The following is a 16,165-nucleotide window of genomic DNA, read 5'->3' on the forward strand; positions in this document are numbered from 1 at the left end:
ACGAAGGCACTTGGAGTGAGTTGGGAGCCAGGAACAGATCAGCTACGTTTCGATTCCGCTCCCGAACTAGGTAACGGCCCGCCAACAAAGAGGTCAATTTTGTCAGCAGTATCGAAGCATTTCGATCCGCTGGGACTCACAGCTCCGATAGTCATAAAAGCCAAAATGCTACTGCAGGAGCTCTGGCTGCAACCCTGCGGATGGGACGAGGAGATTTCTGACACCATGCGAACAAAATGGGACAGCTACCGCACCGAATTACCGAAAATCGTATCCTACCGAACTGACCGTTTTGCCTTCTTACCAAATGCTTCCGTCCAACTGCACACATTCGCGGATGCATCCCAGCAAGCCTACGGCGCTTGCATCTATGCGCGATCCACCAACTCCCATGGCAAAACTAAGATTCAGCTGATTGCTGCCAAATCTAAGGTGGCTCCCCTAAAAAGAATTTCTCTCCCCCGATTGGAATTGTCCGCTGCCGTCATCGCTGCACGGCTGCACCAAAAAGTGGTCGTAGCACTCGATATGACAATCTCCGCATCCTTCTTTTGGTCCGATTCGACAGTCACCCTGGAATGGCTACGCTCACCTCCGTACACCTGGAACACCTTTGTTGCCAACAGGGTCTCCGAAATTCAGAACACCACACAGGGATCTAGTTGGCATCACGTTGCTGGCAAACACAATCCTGCTGATCTTATCACCAGAGGAATGAAGGTGGACGATTTTCTTAACAGCGATCTGTGGCATTGTGGACCATCGTGGCTGAAATATCCTGAAACAGCATGGCCAATTACAATGGGACAGTTGAGTGCACCGGAAGACGTACTGGAACGGCGAAAGATGGTGGCGGCGATCCAAAACAAACCCGTAGCGAATCCAATCTTCAACACATCATCCTCCTACAATCGCCTAATTAGAGTGACAGCATACTGTCTTCGCTTTGTCAATGCTTGCCGACGCAAAGTGTCAATGTCGTCTCAACCCGAATTGGATTCAATACCAAAATCGATCACTGTGGGAGAAATGTCGATTGTCCGAATGATACTAATCAAACTAGCCCAAACTGATGCGTTTTCAGAAGAGATAAGGTACTTGGGGAAGGGGAAGCCGGTATCCAAACATTCAAGCTTGCGCCTTTTGAGTCCGTTCGTCGATCCGGATGGAATCCTCAGAGTCGGAGGTAGATTGCGTCTATCTGAGCAGCCCTATCTTACCAAACACCCCATCCTCCTTCCTAGTTCCCATCCACTTACACGGTTAGTTGCCAAACATTACCACCTAAGATTGTTCCACGGTGGCGGCCGTGTTACACTAGCAGCCATCCGCCAAGAATATTGGCCCATACAAGGACGACGTGTAGTTAATACCGTCATGAGAAACTGCTACCGCTGTGCTCGTGCCTCGCCCGTTCCCGCCAAACAGCAGACTGGACAGCTTCCAATGCAGAGGGTCACCCCGAGTCGTCCGTTCTCCATCACTGGCATAGACTACGCCGGACCAGTCTACATAAGAGCGATCCACAAGCGAGCATCACCGACGAAAGCTTACATCAGCGTCTTTGTCTGCTTCGTCACCAAAGCAGTACACCTTGAGCTCGTCAGCGATTTATCCACTCCAGCATTCATCACCGCACTCCGAAGGTTCATCGCTCGTAGAGGTTGTCCTGCGCATATCCATTCCGACAACGGAAAAAACTTCGAGCGTGCTCGAAATGAACTGCGAGAGTTATATCAACTGCTACAGGAGGAAGAATCGTCCGGCAATGTCGCCACCTTCTGTGCTAACCAAGGCATCCAATGGCACATGACTCCACCGAAAGCCCCGCACTTCGGTGGGTTATGGGAGGCGGCAGTGAAGGTTGCCAAGAGACACTTGCACAGGCAGTTTGGCGATTCAAGACTTTCCTTCGAAGAAATGTCAACAGCACTAGCAGAGATCGAGTCTGCGATGAATTCACGTCCTTTGACACCGCTCACCGAAGATCCGAATGATTTGGCCGTCCTCACCCCGGCACACTTCCTCATCGGGACAACGCCGTCTGCTATCCCCGAAGATGACTGCAGCCAAATTCCCATCAATCGCTTGGATCATTACCGAGGTCTTCGTCATCGTGTCCAACAATTCTGGCACCAATGGCAAGCGGAATATTTACAAGAACTGCAAAAAGAGAGCAAACGTATCATCCCGAACACAGAGATACAACCCGGAAGAATGGTCGTCGTCGTCGATGAGTTTCTCGCTCCTGTGAAGTGGCCGTTAGCGAGAATCGTCAATGTCATCCCTGGACCAGATGGACTCATCCGAGTTGTGGACCTGCGAACCAGCAGAGGGATTATCCGTCGCCCAATCACCAAGATCTGCATGCTGCCATTTGAAGATGTTTATGAATCCTGAAAATGTTTAGCTTTGATATGTCAACAAAATGTTTGCCCATTGATATGTAGATGAATTGGTTTGTTATGATAGGAGTCAGGTAGTGAAATTCAGGAATTTCAGGTGGCGGCGATGACAGTTCTCAAAACTGATGTCTGCCGAAAGAAGGTATGCCGTGCTGTTAGTAAGACTGGCAGCCTAATGAAATATTTAAAATTATAGTAAATTTTATAGCTCGTTCAAATTGAATTATTTCACACAACGTAGGGTTAAAAGACGATGTAGAAGAATAAAAATTTGTCAGTTGAAATCGAACATTCGAGAAATAAAGTTATCCTTTCTAAACGCAAATAAAGTGAGTTGAAGTGCCAGAAAAGTTAAAAGTTGTTTGAGTGGTGATTCTTTTGGTGCCCAGTTCCGTCGATAGTGACCACCCCCGGTAGTGTCCAACCCTGTCCGTGTGTGAGCCCAATCCCAGCCGGAAACCACGATCCTGCCTCAACACTATTTTATTGTGGAGATTATTTCCCATGAAATCCATCATTTCTAGTCCAATCAACAATGTTTCACAGAGAACGTTATAAAAAGATAGACATTTAGGGGATTATGGGGCCAAATGTACAATGAAATATTTTTGAAGAGGAATTTTTGTTTTAAATTTTTTTAACGAATTTTTTTATTGAAATAAATTCTAAAATAGTCTAATAATCATGAATATAGCTTGCAGAAATAAGTTGTAGTAAAATTTGTAGAATATGAATGATAATTATGTATGCTCTATGCAACATATTGTGAATAATTTACCTTCTTGTATCACAAATTCCAAACATTTCCAAACGATGTGCGATAGTTTGGGTAAAGGATATTGATCTAAATGATCGATTGCCGTTAGCCTCATTGATAGGAGATAGTGGGAGCATATAGTATTTTGGCTATTTTTGCCCCAATTTCCCTAAACACGATTTCTTTCGTAATTAATTCAACTTTTTTTCCTAAATCAAATTTATTGTGTACTGAATTGTTTATTCTGTATCTGATACAATATTTAAATCCTAAAACATAGGAGATTTTGGGTATCTTTTACACATAAACAAAAAAATAACCAAATAAAAAAATCAAAAATGAATCCATCAAGAAATCATCAGCCGTTTTTTCTGATTGCAACAAATTACTCAGGATCAGGTTAGTTATTCAATCAATACTGTGGCAATTTCGTGAGAGTCAAATTGCATTTTACAAGAAATTATTCGGGAAATAATTTTGTCTTTTTATGGATATTTGGTATTCAATATTCCAATTGCCATCATACACTACAGAAAAAGTTATCATAAAAGTGATAATGCAGTTGTTAATAATGCTCAATTCTTGATTTTTCCAAAATCGATCATTCATTTCATTAGTATAATTTATAGTTACTATGTTTGTTATGTTGCCTCTAAATTAGCTGTTAACAGATTGGTTGTTGGTTGACATCAATGTTCCTCATAGTAAACCTTACTTTGTTAATATTGTAAACGGTAATTATGGTTACATCTGTTTGACTGAATTTCAAGCATGTTCAAGAGCCTTCTAAAATGCATAACATGAAGAAATTGAAATTAATTAACTCATTACGCGTGGTAAAGATGGACAAATTATGGGTGAAAATATGAAAAAAATCCACGAGCTCGGCTGGGATTTGAACCCAGGACTCTTGTATGCTAGACGAGCGCTTTACGGGCTCGGTAGCTTAGTTGGTAAAGTACTCGTCTAGTATACAAGAGTCCTGGGTTCAAATTCCAGCCGAGCACGTAGATTTTTTTCATAATTTCACCCATGATTTGTCCATCTCTACCACGCGTAATGAGTTAATTAATTTAATAACCATGCGGATTGGATTACCAAACAGCTCAGTATAAGCGTCAATTTATTTTGAATTAAGCATTATTAACGACTACATCTTCAATCAAAATGTGCCATATTGAAATATATGGAAGACTTTGTTTGTTTTTGATCACTTTTTCTGTAGTAGCTACTTGGGCACTTCCACGCAATTTTATTCTCTTGAAATTTCTTCAAAATGTAATTTTATTGTTATGAAATTTCTTCAGGTATGATTGTGTAACTAATTTAAATCTGAGTGATTTGTTTCAATCAGAAAAAAAAATGCAGAATAATGGATCCATTTTTGAGTGTTTTTATTTGTTTTTTTTTTTATTTGTGTGTAAAAGATCCCCAAAATCTCCTATGTTTTAGGATTTAAATACTGTATCAACTACTGAATAAACAATTTAGTACACAATAAATTTAATTCGGAAATATCTGTTCAATTAATTATGAAAGAAATCGTTTTTAGGGGAATGGGGGCAAAAATAGCCAAAAAACTGTATGCTCCCACTATCTGCTATCAATGAGGCTAACGGCAATCGATCATTTAGATCAATATCGTTTACCCAAACTATCGCACATCGTTTGGAAATGTTTGGAATTTGTGATATAAGAAGGTAAATTATTCACAATATTTTGCATAGAGCATAAATAATGATCATATATATTCTAAAAATTTTAATACAACTTATTTCTGCAAGCTATATTCATGATTATTAGACTATTTAAAAATTTATTTCAATATAAAAACACGTTGAAAAAATTTAAAACAAAAATTCCTCTTCAAAAATATTGCATTGTACATTGGGCCCCATAATCCCCTAAATTTCCATCTTTTTATAACGTTCTCTGTGAAACATTGTTGAATGGACTAGAAATGGTGGATTTCATCGGAAATAATCTCCACAATAAAACAGTTTTACTCAAAACAACATGAAAATCTAGAATTTTTAAGGAATTGGGGCAAAACGGGCATCATAGCATATCCCAGAGTGGCCCCACATTCATGAAACCATCACCAATCAATTCCTGAGAAAATTTCCTTTCGAATGAGCTATACCATGCCCACACAGTTACGGATCACCCACAGTGACGGATCACTTTGGCGTTCAACATCGGATAACTCGCTCAAAACATAAACGTTGACGTAAAACATATTTTTCCCATGTTATACAATTTGTCTTCTAGCATTTGTAAAGTTAAGCACAACATTCAACCGCTTAATAACAGTGTATTTGACAAATGTTTAGTTGGTACCACACAGCTATCATTATATGGTCGTTTGCTGTAAGAAGTGCCGTCAGCATTCATAAGCTCCCACAAGTGATAAAATTCATATGTTATAGCATAAAACATGCTCGTTCGCTTCGATTTAGTGTGGATTCATCTTTAGAAAACAGTTTTCTTGATTGTTGATTATAAATACCGAATATTAGCACTTCTAACTAGTGATCCATAATATGGACCAGGAAATGATTGTGTTCACGCAAAACGCGAACAGTGTGCAACATTTCAACCCTGGTCAGTTCAGTCATCGTTTTCACCATCTTGTTGTTGATCCTGTCTATGTAATCCATTTCCCCTATTCCCATTCATGTAAAACAACCACATAGCTAACCTCGAGTCGCCGCGAGTATTTCGGCTACCACCACTAACAAAAACCCTTTCCTACCTGAACCTCACACACACACACTACTTCACGCAATCCGACCGACTAGCTTGAGCTCTCCATCATCACATCACCCGGACCACCGATTGCAGCATCCAGTATGTAGTACATAAGACAGTGGAAATTTCCCACCGAAGCCATTTCACTGTGCATGCAATGAATCCTTCTACCTGCAGCCTACTTAAGGAGCTTGCGTGCACAGAATTCATTTCATTCAGTATTTAGCCGTTGTATGGCACGCGAATAAACCGTCGTAGTTCGAAAACCGATACCAAAAGCGTTTCCCTCACCGAAAGCAGCCCAACCTAGTAGTCCTTTTCAGGACTGTTGTTGCGAAATCATATTCACAGTCTGAGCTATCGACACCCCAGGCATTCCTTCAGGAGAAGGAATTGGCCGATCATCCCTGGCATTACGAAGAGGAATTGGCCGATCATCCCTGGCATTCCGAAGAGGAATTGGCCGCCGAAGCAGGGATCCTTCAACCGAAAGGATTGCCCTCGTCAACTACTGTCCGTGATCGGACAGATTGTTTACCACGGTTATGGATCACTACCAAAGAATGTAGATTTCTACTATTTTAGCATTGGATTCGACATTTTCAGACAATAGTACTAAGGATAAAACTAATACAACATCAAGGTTGGTAAATTTCATTTTATAGCAGACAAAAATGGGTGGAAAACTTGGTGTGGAGCGAAAACAGTTCATGCCTCAGTTACTACAATGCAGTATATCACAAAAAAGGACATTTTACCCTTGTTTCCAGCTCTAACAATGCTATTTTTTGCAGTAATTTGTTACACATTGTTAACTTTCACCAAATCATGCAATACAGATGCATTGAGTTTAAAATCTCTTAATTTTGCTCACTGATCCGTAATATGTCACAATTTGATCCATAATATGAAAATTGATCCATAATATGGTTTTCAGGTTCAGGTTCAGGTTCAGAAACCGATGCAGTTTTTAATTTTTATGTAATCCTATTTAAATATTACACTCAAAACAGTTTACTAACCGAAGTTCCAATTTGAAACGATTCAATTCGTGCTTTTCAATTACAATCTTACGTTTTCTATGTCATTTTATTGAATTTTATAGGTTGGACTCCACACTATTTGATCCATAACTGTGGGGTCATGGTAAAACTTATTTTTTATCTTTCTATTGTGAAAGTTATCAATTTTTTCCACCTTTGGGTTCGGATTTCCCCAATGTGCAATGTAAGTCACGTTTTACATCTCAATTTGTCCAAATTGATTTTTGTGTCTACGACTATCAGGTATTTTCATCTGTATTCAGATGTTAAGTTTAATCGAATTGTTTCGTATTACATAATTTTTATTCAAACAAAATTGTCGTTTGATACAATCACCACCAAAATTTTAATTACGTATTTGATTTCGATTTTTACTAGAAACCATATCACACTCGTAGTTTATTTTCCCAGATAAACATATCACACAAATCGAACTGATGGTTCCCATTTCCGTTTCCCGCTTTCTCTCTTGCAGATACATCGCCGTGACGCAGCCGATCAAGTACGCGAAGCACAAAAACAGCCGCCGGGTGTGCCTGACGATCCTGCTGGTGTGGGCCATTTCGGCTGCGATCGGGTCCCCGATCGTGTTAGGACTAAACAATACGCCCGATCGGGTGCCCGATCTGTGCGTTTTCTACAATAGTGATTTTATAGTGTACTCGTCGCTAAGTAGTTTTTATATACCGTGTATTATAATGGTGTTTTTATACTGGAATATTTTTAAGGTGAGTATGATGGTGCATGGATGGAATTTTATATTCATGGCGTGTGGGTGGATGGCAAAACGGGTCGCGGAGATATTTTCATGTTATTCTATTTCACTTATGAGTGCTGCATTTTGAGGGTATGCGATATTTCGGATGATTCCGTCAAATAGCTTTTGTTAGAATTCCGATCTAACCGTGGTAGAATCATTAAAATCGATTGAGAATTGAGAATAGGAACTCCGTGCAATTTTTCGTGTCGACATGAAAAAATGCATATCGCACACCCACCGTCGTCGATGTTGGTGCACCGGATTTAGTTTATGCAGAATTCCATTCACGATATATCCATTTTACTTGTTGTGCATCCCGCTAGATTGGATCGGAACGCCAACCGTTGTCGATTTAAGGGGGATGCAGTGCACTGAAATAGCATGGACTAGAAAAAAAAAACCTGGCTCCCGCTTGGTTCCCGTGGGAGAGTTTATGTTTATTTGCTGGAAGTGTAGATACTCGTGGATTGCATTGAGAGCTATATAGCTAAGATTGATTCAGAAATTGAAATTTTATTATTCATAAACTGTCGGTGGCTTCAGGCTCCAGTGCGCAACAGGAGCAGTTTATCGCTCTCGCACAGCCCGTCGATGGGAGGAAATAATCAAAGCTGAATATTGGATTTGCGAAGGCTCAAAGGTATCAGCATCATAATGGGTATCGAATTGATAGCGTAGCAAAAATTATTCAATTCAGCGATGGAATCTGGTCGATTAAAATAGTTTGAATAAAGTTGTTGTCATTTTCAGTTTTTGATGAAAAAAGGTAGCGAATCAAGTTCAATGCAGGACAAAGGGTGTTATTGAATATCAAGGTCAGCAGTGCAAAACTAGTAGTAATGAATCCTCTAACCAGTAGAGAGCTGATGCCTAAGAGATAGATTATCAGTCTGGTGAGCTCGTTCCATGCTACGATTTTGAGTCAATGATTTTCTCTTAGCAAAATTAATTTTCGTTAATTCCTAGAGAAATCAATGCAATTACTGTTCTAGTATTTCCTGTGCAGCAAAAATATACGTCGCAGAAACCACTGGAGAAATTATTAAAAAGATCTCCAGAAGTAAATACCGATCCTTTCAAGCATCCCAAGGAATCTTAGTAAATTTTCCGGTGGAGTTTTTCCAGATTTACTCTGAAGATCTCTTTAAAAGTTTCCTGGACTAACTGCCTAAGAAAGCAGCAGCAGAATTCTGCGGAACTTTTCGGTAGTTTATTCGGACGAATTCTACTGAAATTTTCAAAAGAATTGTTGAATACATCAAAGTAGCATAGCCATTATCAAACCTAAAAGTGTTCAAATGAATCAAATGGCGTTCTGAGCTGAAATTTAGATCAATTAGTCGCCACCGGCTTATTTTTAAATTTTCTTTTAATTACATTATGAAAACTATGTTTACCTTTTTCTAATGCAACATTCTTTTTTCTGTTCACCCTCTAGGCCCTACGAACGCGAGCGAAAAAGCAACGTGCAGCCCGCAAGCCCCACATATCGGAGATCACCGCCGGCGGTAGTCTGATAGAGAACATTGCTCAAACCAAGGTGGCCACGGAGACGCACCTGGACGGCAGTACGAAAAGTGCCGGTTCCTGTAAGATCCTGCCAGACGAGGCGCCCACCAATACGGCGTCCGGTTCCAACGAGGAAGACGACGACAATGCGGGGTAACTTTAACATCTTCTGTCACAGCGTCCTCAATATCCCCCCTCATCCCCCACTACATATAAAACGATACATTACATGTGACACGTGAATATTGGAACTAGCACACACCGCATTACATGGGCTGGCCATAAAACAAATGTTTGCATGACTGATCGGCAGATGGTTCGCTGGAATAGTCCACTAAAGAAATAACACCACCATTAGGGTGTTCCTGAAAAAAAGTTAAAGCCTTAAAAGTCATGGTGCTCAGCCCCTGAATGAAATATATGCTTATTCACAGCATATTTTGTAGAAGACAACAATTTTCTAAAAAAATCTTTTAGAGGTTCCGCCCAATCGTTTAATAAATTGCAATTTTATTTTGAATTGAAATCAACAAAGAAATTGACTGAAAAATAAAATTTTTCAGAGATTTAAAAAGTTTTGAGGACATCACTATAAAATATTAATCATTTTTGAAAACTTTTATTATTCTTTTAAAAATAAGAATATTTAATAATAAAAGTAAGGTTTAAAAACATTTTCGCAAAACGTCACATTACCGTTTTGATTCATATTACGGACAGCTTCAAATTCCGGACACTCTACTTTGTATGGGAAACATTTCAAGCGAAATGTTTCAATTTTTGCTGTTCAAAAGTTCTCAATTTCAAGGCTCGTTTTAGTAAACTTTTTCCATAAATATCTTTGAAAATTTATAATGCCCAACTACCTTAGATGTCTCTTTGGTGGTTTACCAATTTCGATTGATGATTTGACTGTTCCATTAATGATTATCATGAGCTGTCCGGAATTCGATTCAAAGTGTCCGGAATATGAGGCAAAAGTGAGGAAGCGTCCGGAATAAGAATCATGAAAAGACCACACATTTTGATTTATTTAAAATTATTGAAGTTGCGGAAGCGTATTCTTCACCCACCGTTCGAAAGTAAAGGGCTTCCGACGCTCGATAGCGCTAAGGAATCATACAGAATGATTTATTTTGTATGCTCTATGCTGGGTTATATTTCACTGAGTCCTTAAGTGTCCGTAATATGAATCAACACGGTACATCTTCAACAAATTGACAGAAATCGATTGAGTGGCACCTCTAAACGATTTTTTAGAAAGTTGTTATGTTCTGCAAAAATGCTAAGAACAAGCATAATTTCCATTGTAGAGTTGAGCATCATGACTTTTAGTACCTTGATTTTTTTCTGGGACACCCTAACCACCATTCCTATTTCTCGTAAATGCTACTGTTGGCCACCAAACGTGACACCATACGCTTCCACCTACACCTCAGCTTGATGTCTGGTCGTCGTATTGCTCCTTATTTCGATCACACACATACTTAATTCTCGATGTCTAAGCTTCACAGTAGACAAAGCCTAGTCGCAGGTGGATCGCAGTCTGTGCAAACCCAAACCAATTTACACTGACCAAACAGGGAAATCTTACACATCCCCGTGCCGGGTCATTCCATGTCATTCATTCTGTGAGGCTACGATAGAAGAACTGTGAATTTTCTAATATGCTCTTAATTTTATAATTTAAACAAATAATCTTAGTAACTAGTATAATATTATATACTGAAATCTCCACATATACGTAAAGGTAATTTGTATTACGAAAACTAATTATCACCCTTGAAATACAAATTTCAGGAATTTCATGGTGATGGTGATATCAAACAAACTGAAAAATGAGTCTTGTGTGACAAAGCTTTTGTAAAGCCTTGTCTGCTATAAGCTGATTTGCATATGTATGCATAGTAGGGGGCGGCTTATTTTTCAAAAGTTCTCAAAACCAAAAATTCGTGTGCTCTACTGAATTCAAATCACATTAGAAGAAAAACCTCAAAATTTGGTGTTCTACAAACTTTTCATAAATTTAATTTTGAAGGTATTGATGCTAAAAGTTCTAAAATCGGTTGAAAAATAACAAAGTTATGTTTGCTTAACTAAAGGTCATTTTTTAAAACCTGAAAATTCACCTTCAAAACGCTTGCGCCACCTCTAAATGTTAATATTTTTGACTCCGTTTTGAAGGTTTCTCTTTTAATGTGATTTGAATTCAGTAGAGCACACGAATTTTTGGTTTTGAGAACTTTTGAAAAATAAGCCGCACCCTAATGCATAGTTGTTTTTCATAACTTTTAAAATGTAAACGACTTGAATTATTGAAAGTTGAATCTTCCTGAGAAGAAATTTGAGTGTTGTTCTGGCAAAATCGATATATAACGTCAAGTGATTGGAATATGAGTCATGCTCGGAATTTGCGACAAAACGATACTTTTGTTACCAATTTGAGGCAAAACATTACCTTTTTTATGGAAAAATAGAACCAAAAAAAATCATCGTATAATTTGAGATAGGAATCATTTATTTTATATTTTTCTTTCTGCTTTTGGAAGAAAAAAAGTGCACAAAATGCATGATCAAGAGAAATAAGCATGAACGTGTGTCAGTTGCAATAATTCAGATAAAGGCGTGTTAATCCTTAAAAAGGCTGGATGACTTTTTTGCACTCTTTCACTCATATCTTTTGCGTTTCAATTAATCAATTTTCAAAATTTCAACGACATTGTGAAGGAGATTAGTTGCACGTCCAAATGCATCCAAAAATATTGTATACTGTTGGCCAATCCGGATACACGGCCGGAAATGTAGTGTATACCTCCTATTCCACCAGTGATTGATAAAATTTCATTATATTTCGAATGGGTTTATGTGAAAAAATATTAATCTAGTGTGTACCAAGTCATGCGAGCTCATATAAAACATTTTATAATAACAATAAGAGATGATTCAAATATTACGTAATGCAACAGGAAGAAGAAGAGAATCCTCCGTGGTGTTAAGGCTTATATAAAAATTATATATTTTCCATACAAAAGCTGTTATGTGGGGGAAGGAGTCTCAAGTTGGCTAAATTTGCGTTACGTAACATTTGAATCATCTCTAATCACTTGGCTACTTGACAAATTCAGATACAGGACAACGGAATTTTGATCCTGGAAAACCAATCAAAATCAAATATTGATTTCCATACTCTGTCAAACAAAACCACATTTTTTCGACAAAAGATAACCATCGGAAACCTTTCTGATTGTTTTGAATACAGGTGACCATTTTAAGTCCAGTTTCGGAACCCCGTTATTCGTTCTATAAGACCAGCCATAGCGAAACATCAAATAACACTGTTTCAGTAATTGAAAACTTTTAGAGGTAAAGTTGAGCAATTTTGGACGTGTAAGAACTTTTTTAGGTTATTTTCAATAGCCCCAGTAGTGATGGAAAGTGGTGAAAATGTCTTGCGAGCATCAGAGTGCTCGCGATTAAACGAAGGTAAAGTGATTTGTGGGGTGATTATTTACGTACAAAGTGGGCCGAAGGGTCTCAGATTTTCATGAAAATTTTTCCACAGGCAGGGCTCATCAATATATGAATAAAAACAAATTGAGAAAAATTCAGGGACGCTTATTTTCTCGGAAAACTCAGTTGGAATTTTTTTGTTTTCCGCTGACACTACTTACTTTGAAAAATCATAACTCAAGAACGAAGCATCGTAAAAACAAAGTTTCTTATAAAAATAAAAGCAAATTTTCTCAGAAATAAAAAAAAATACTAATTGGAAAAAGTTTTCCACAAAATTTTCCACCGTTGAGAAAATTCGTAAAGAAAAGCCGGAAAAACTATGCTCCAACTCGTGGAAAATTTTCAAAAAAATATTTTTGAAAAGATAATCTCATAAGCTTTAATCGCTGAAATTTTTGAAATGTACTTTTTTTTTGTTTTTGAGTTATGGTCAATTTTGTGGAAAATGACCATATAAGCCTTTTCTTCGAAAACCCAAAAACAAAATTTTTTTATCAAAGCAATCGCAAATTTTTTAAAACATCTAAAAAAAAAGATATGGGATTGGTTTTAATGAAGTATAAGTCGGAATGAATGATATTTTTCATGAAAAATCACACCGCTAAGAAAAACTGAAAAAAACTGTTACTGCCTCAATTTTTCATTACACTGAAAAGGAATTCTTTCTTTTCTATGGAACAAATAAGACTATTATTATTTTTTTTAAATTTTATTCATTCAATTATTCAGTGTATAACTTACATTTTCATCTTAATACTATCTATTTTTTCTGATTAATCATAATTATGATTATGCACTTCATGCAGATTTTCATTTTTTCCGTAATCCACCGAACTCCATTCCAATGAAACTTGATCATGAGACCATGGCTAATCGAGCGTAAATTTGTCCTTACTGATTTGTGGCCGTCCAGTCCAAAGGGGTTACAGCATAGCGAATAGTGTTCGTAGTATTGAACTTTGTCCATTTCAACAGCTTCGGTAATAACGAGTAATATACAGCTGACAACACTTGCACTTTCTCACTGCTCTTTGTTAGTTTTTTGGTAAACTTATGATTCTCAAGCCATTTCATTGCTTTAAACCAGAATTGGTAAATACCTTATTGCCATATTGTCTACCCATTAATTTAACTGTCAATTTTGTAGTTACCTAACAGGTAGCTGGAAAAAATGCCTACATTATGATTGAAGAAATCTTTGTTTCTATGCTGTTTCGTTCTTAAGTAGTTTTGTTTATAAACTTATAAATTTGAAAATAAGCTTTATAAACTTATAAATGTATAAATTTGTAAACAGCTCATCTTGGCAATATTTGATCACTTTAAGAACGAAAAATGAGCGTATTTAATAAATGTTTAGGATTGGATCTTATTGCTCGCTCTTTTCAAATACAGTGTTGCATTTGAACGCGTTCAGTTTGCGTTCCAGTTCAAACCTTTGAACGAGCGATCAAGTAGGCTTGAACATTGAGCAGTTCAAAATATTGAACCCGTGCGAGCTGAAAATTGAACACGGAATGAAAACTGTCATGGCATGGCAGGCACACGACATATTCAATGCGGAAGTTTTGCAAAGATGTTAATAAATATTTAAGGTTCCATATATTTGTAATAATAGGAATTTAATATGTACTGATGTAGTTTTTTTCGGTTATTAGCTTCAATGTGCATTTTGAAATGAACGGGCCGTTCATGAGCAGGTTCAGAATCTTGCACAAAAGTTCAATGTCTACTAGGTTCTCGTGCAAAATAAGAACGCGTTCAGTTCACTTTTGGCTCGCGTTCAGTTCAAAATGCATCACTGTTCAAATATACATTGTAAGCTGGAATAGCTAATCGGGTTATCATTATTTATTTTCCTTAACGGTGAAAAATGTCCTGGGAAACTTATTCCATTTCAAAAAATCTCAAAGTTTTGAGAATATTTGATTCCGATTTGACAAAAATTGTTTCTGTGCCGCTTTTATCTTCAGTTATGATTTTCGAACGAAAAGACTTGTACGAGAAATCTGGCCATTTTTCACATAACTTATACCAAACGCAGGAATTAAAAAGTTGTACATCTTAAAAATTTCAGTGATTGAAATTTATGAAATTCTGTTCTCTAAAATATTTCTTTGAAGTTGGAACATAGTTTTCCCGGCTTTTTTTTACTAATTTTCTGAACGGTGGAAAATTTTGTGGAAAAATTTTTCCTGTTAACATTTTTTTCTATTCCTTAGAAAATTTTCTTTCATTTTCGTATGAAAAACTTTGTTTCTACGACGCTTCGTTCTTGAGTTATGATTTTTCAAAGTAAGTAATGTCAGGGGAAAACAAAAAAAATCCAACTGAGTTTTCCGGGAAAATAGAAGACCCTGAATTTTTCTCAATTTTTTTTATTCATATATTGATGAGCCCTGCCTGTGGAAAAAGTTTCATGAAACTCTGAGACCTTTCGGCCAAAACCCGTACGGAAATTAAAAAAAACCCTTGTCTGTCAAAATCATAATAAATCAAATGTAAATAATGTTTCAATACTCGCGAGTAAATCTAACTGTTTCGTAAATGTAAAACTAGAAGAAGCTAAATTTGAGTATTTTGGATATTTTTAATCATTGTGCTTAAACTCAGGTTGAGTAACAAAGTTCTAATGATTTATTTTGGAAACTCTGATTTCATTCAGAATCCTGGAAGGAAGGATGCGAAACTTCGAGCTGAGATGAAAATCACAGCAAGTATCTGATAATTCTTATCAGGTATCGTTCAGAATCCACACAGTATTCTCGTAAGTATTCTCTCAGGATTCTCACTGGATTCCTCGCAGGATTCAGGATTCTTCGCGAGATTCTTATACGAATCTTTTCATGATTATAATCAAATCTCATCAAAATTATCGCAGGTTTAATATCAGATTCCTTACAGGATCCTCGTCAAAATTCTCTCAGAATTCTGATCAGAATCCTCTAAGAATTCTCATTCGAATTTTCTCAAAATTCTTATTGGAGATAATCTCTCCAGATGTTTGTCAGAATCCTCGTAGAAAGCAAAGTTTTTCTCAGGATTCTTGTCAGAATTTCGTCAGATTCCTCTCACGATTCTCATCAGAATCCTTCCAGGATTCCACCATCATTGATGTCGAATTCTCAGCAGATCCGTTCCAGGATTATCATCAGAATCCCTCCAGGATACTCATAGGAATCGTTTCAGCATTTTCATAAGTATCTCTACAGGACTCCAGGATATGAATCCTTACATGATTTCCATTTTTTTAAGAATACTTCCACCAGGATTCTCATCAGAATCGTTCCATTATAAATATTCGAAACAGAATCCTTCCGGAATTTGTATTTAAATCCTTCCAGTATTCTGATTAGCATCCTTCTTGAGATTTACCTTTATGAAACAGTTGTATTTTATATTTCCCTTGATGAATGTATCCTTGAAA

At 37.3% G+C, this 16,165-nt stretch overlaps 1 protein-coding gene and 1 non-coding gene across 2 annotated transcripts in view; both read left to right on the plus strand.

Moving 5' to 3' along the window:
• LOC5564275 (dopamine D2-like receptor) overlaps window positions 1-16,165 on the plus strand; it is a 754,420-nt gene that overhangs the window by 644,949 nt on the left and 93,306 nt on the right. Inside the window, 2 exon segments of the mRNA XM_021849536.1 lie at window positions 7,432-7,684; window positions 9,155-9,378. Coding sequence (XP_021705228.1) covers window positions 7,432-7,684; window positions 9,155-9,378 — 477 coding nt within the window.
• On the plus strand, window positions 4,098-4,169 carry Trnat-agu. The gene has a single exon. It is a non-coding gene; the product is annotated as a tRNA-Thr (tRNA).

Source organism: Aedes aegypti, chromosome 3 (genome assembly GCF_002204515.2).
Source record: "Aedes aegypti strain LVP_AGWG chromosome 3, AaegL5.0 Primary Assembly, whole genome shotgun sequence".
NCBI classification, from domain to species: domain Eukaryota; kingdom Metazoa; phylum Arthropoda; class Insecta; order Diptera; family Culicidae; genus Aedes; species Aedes aegypti.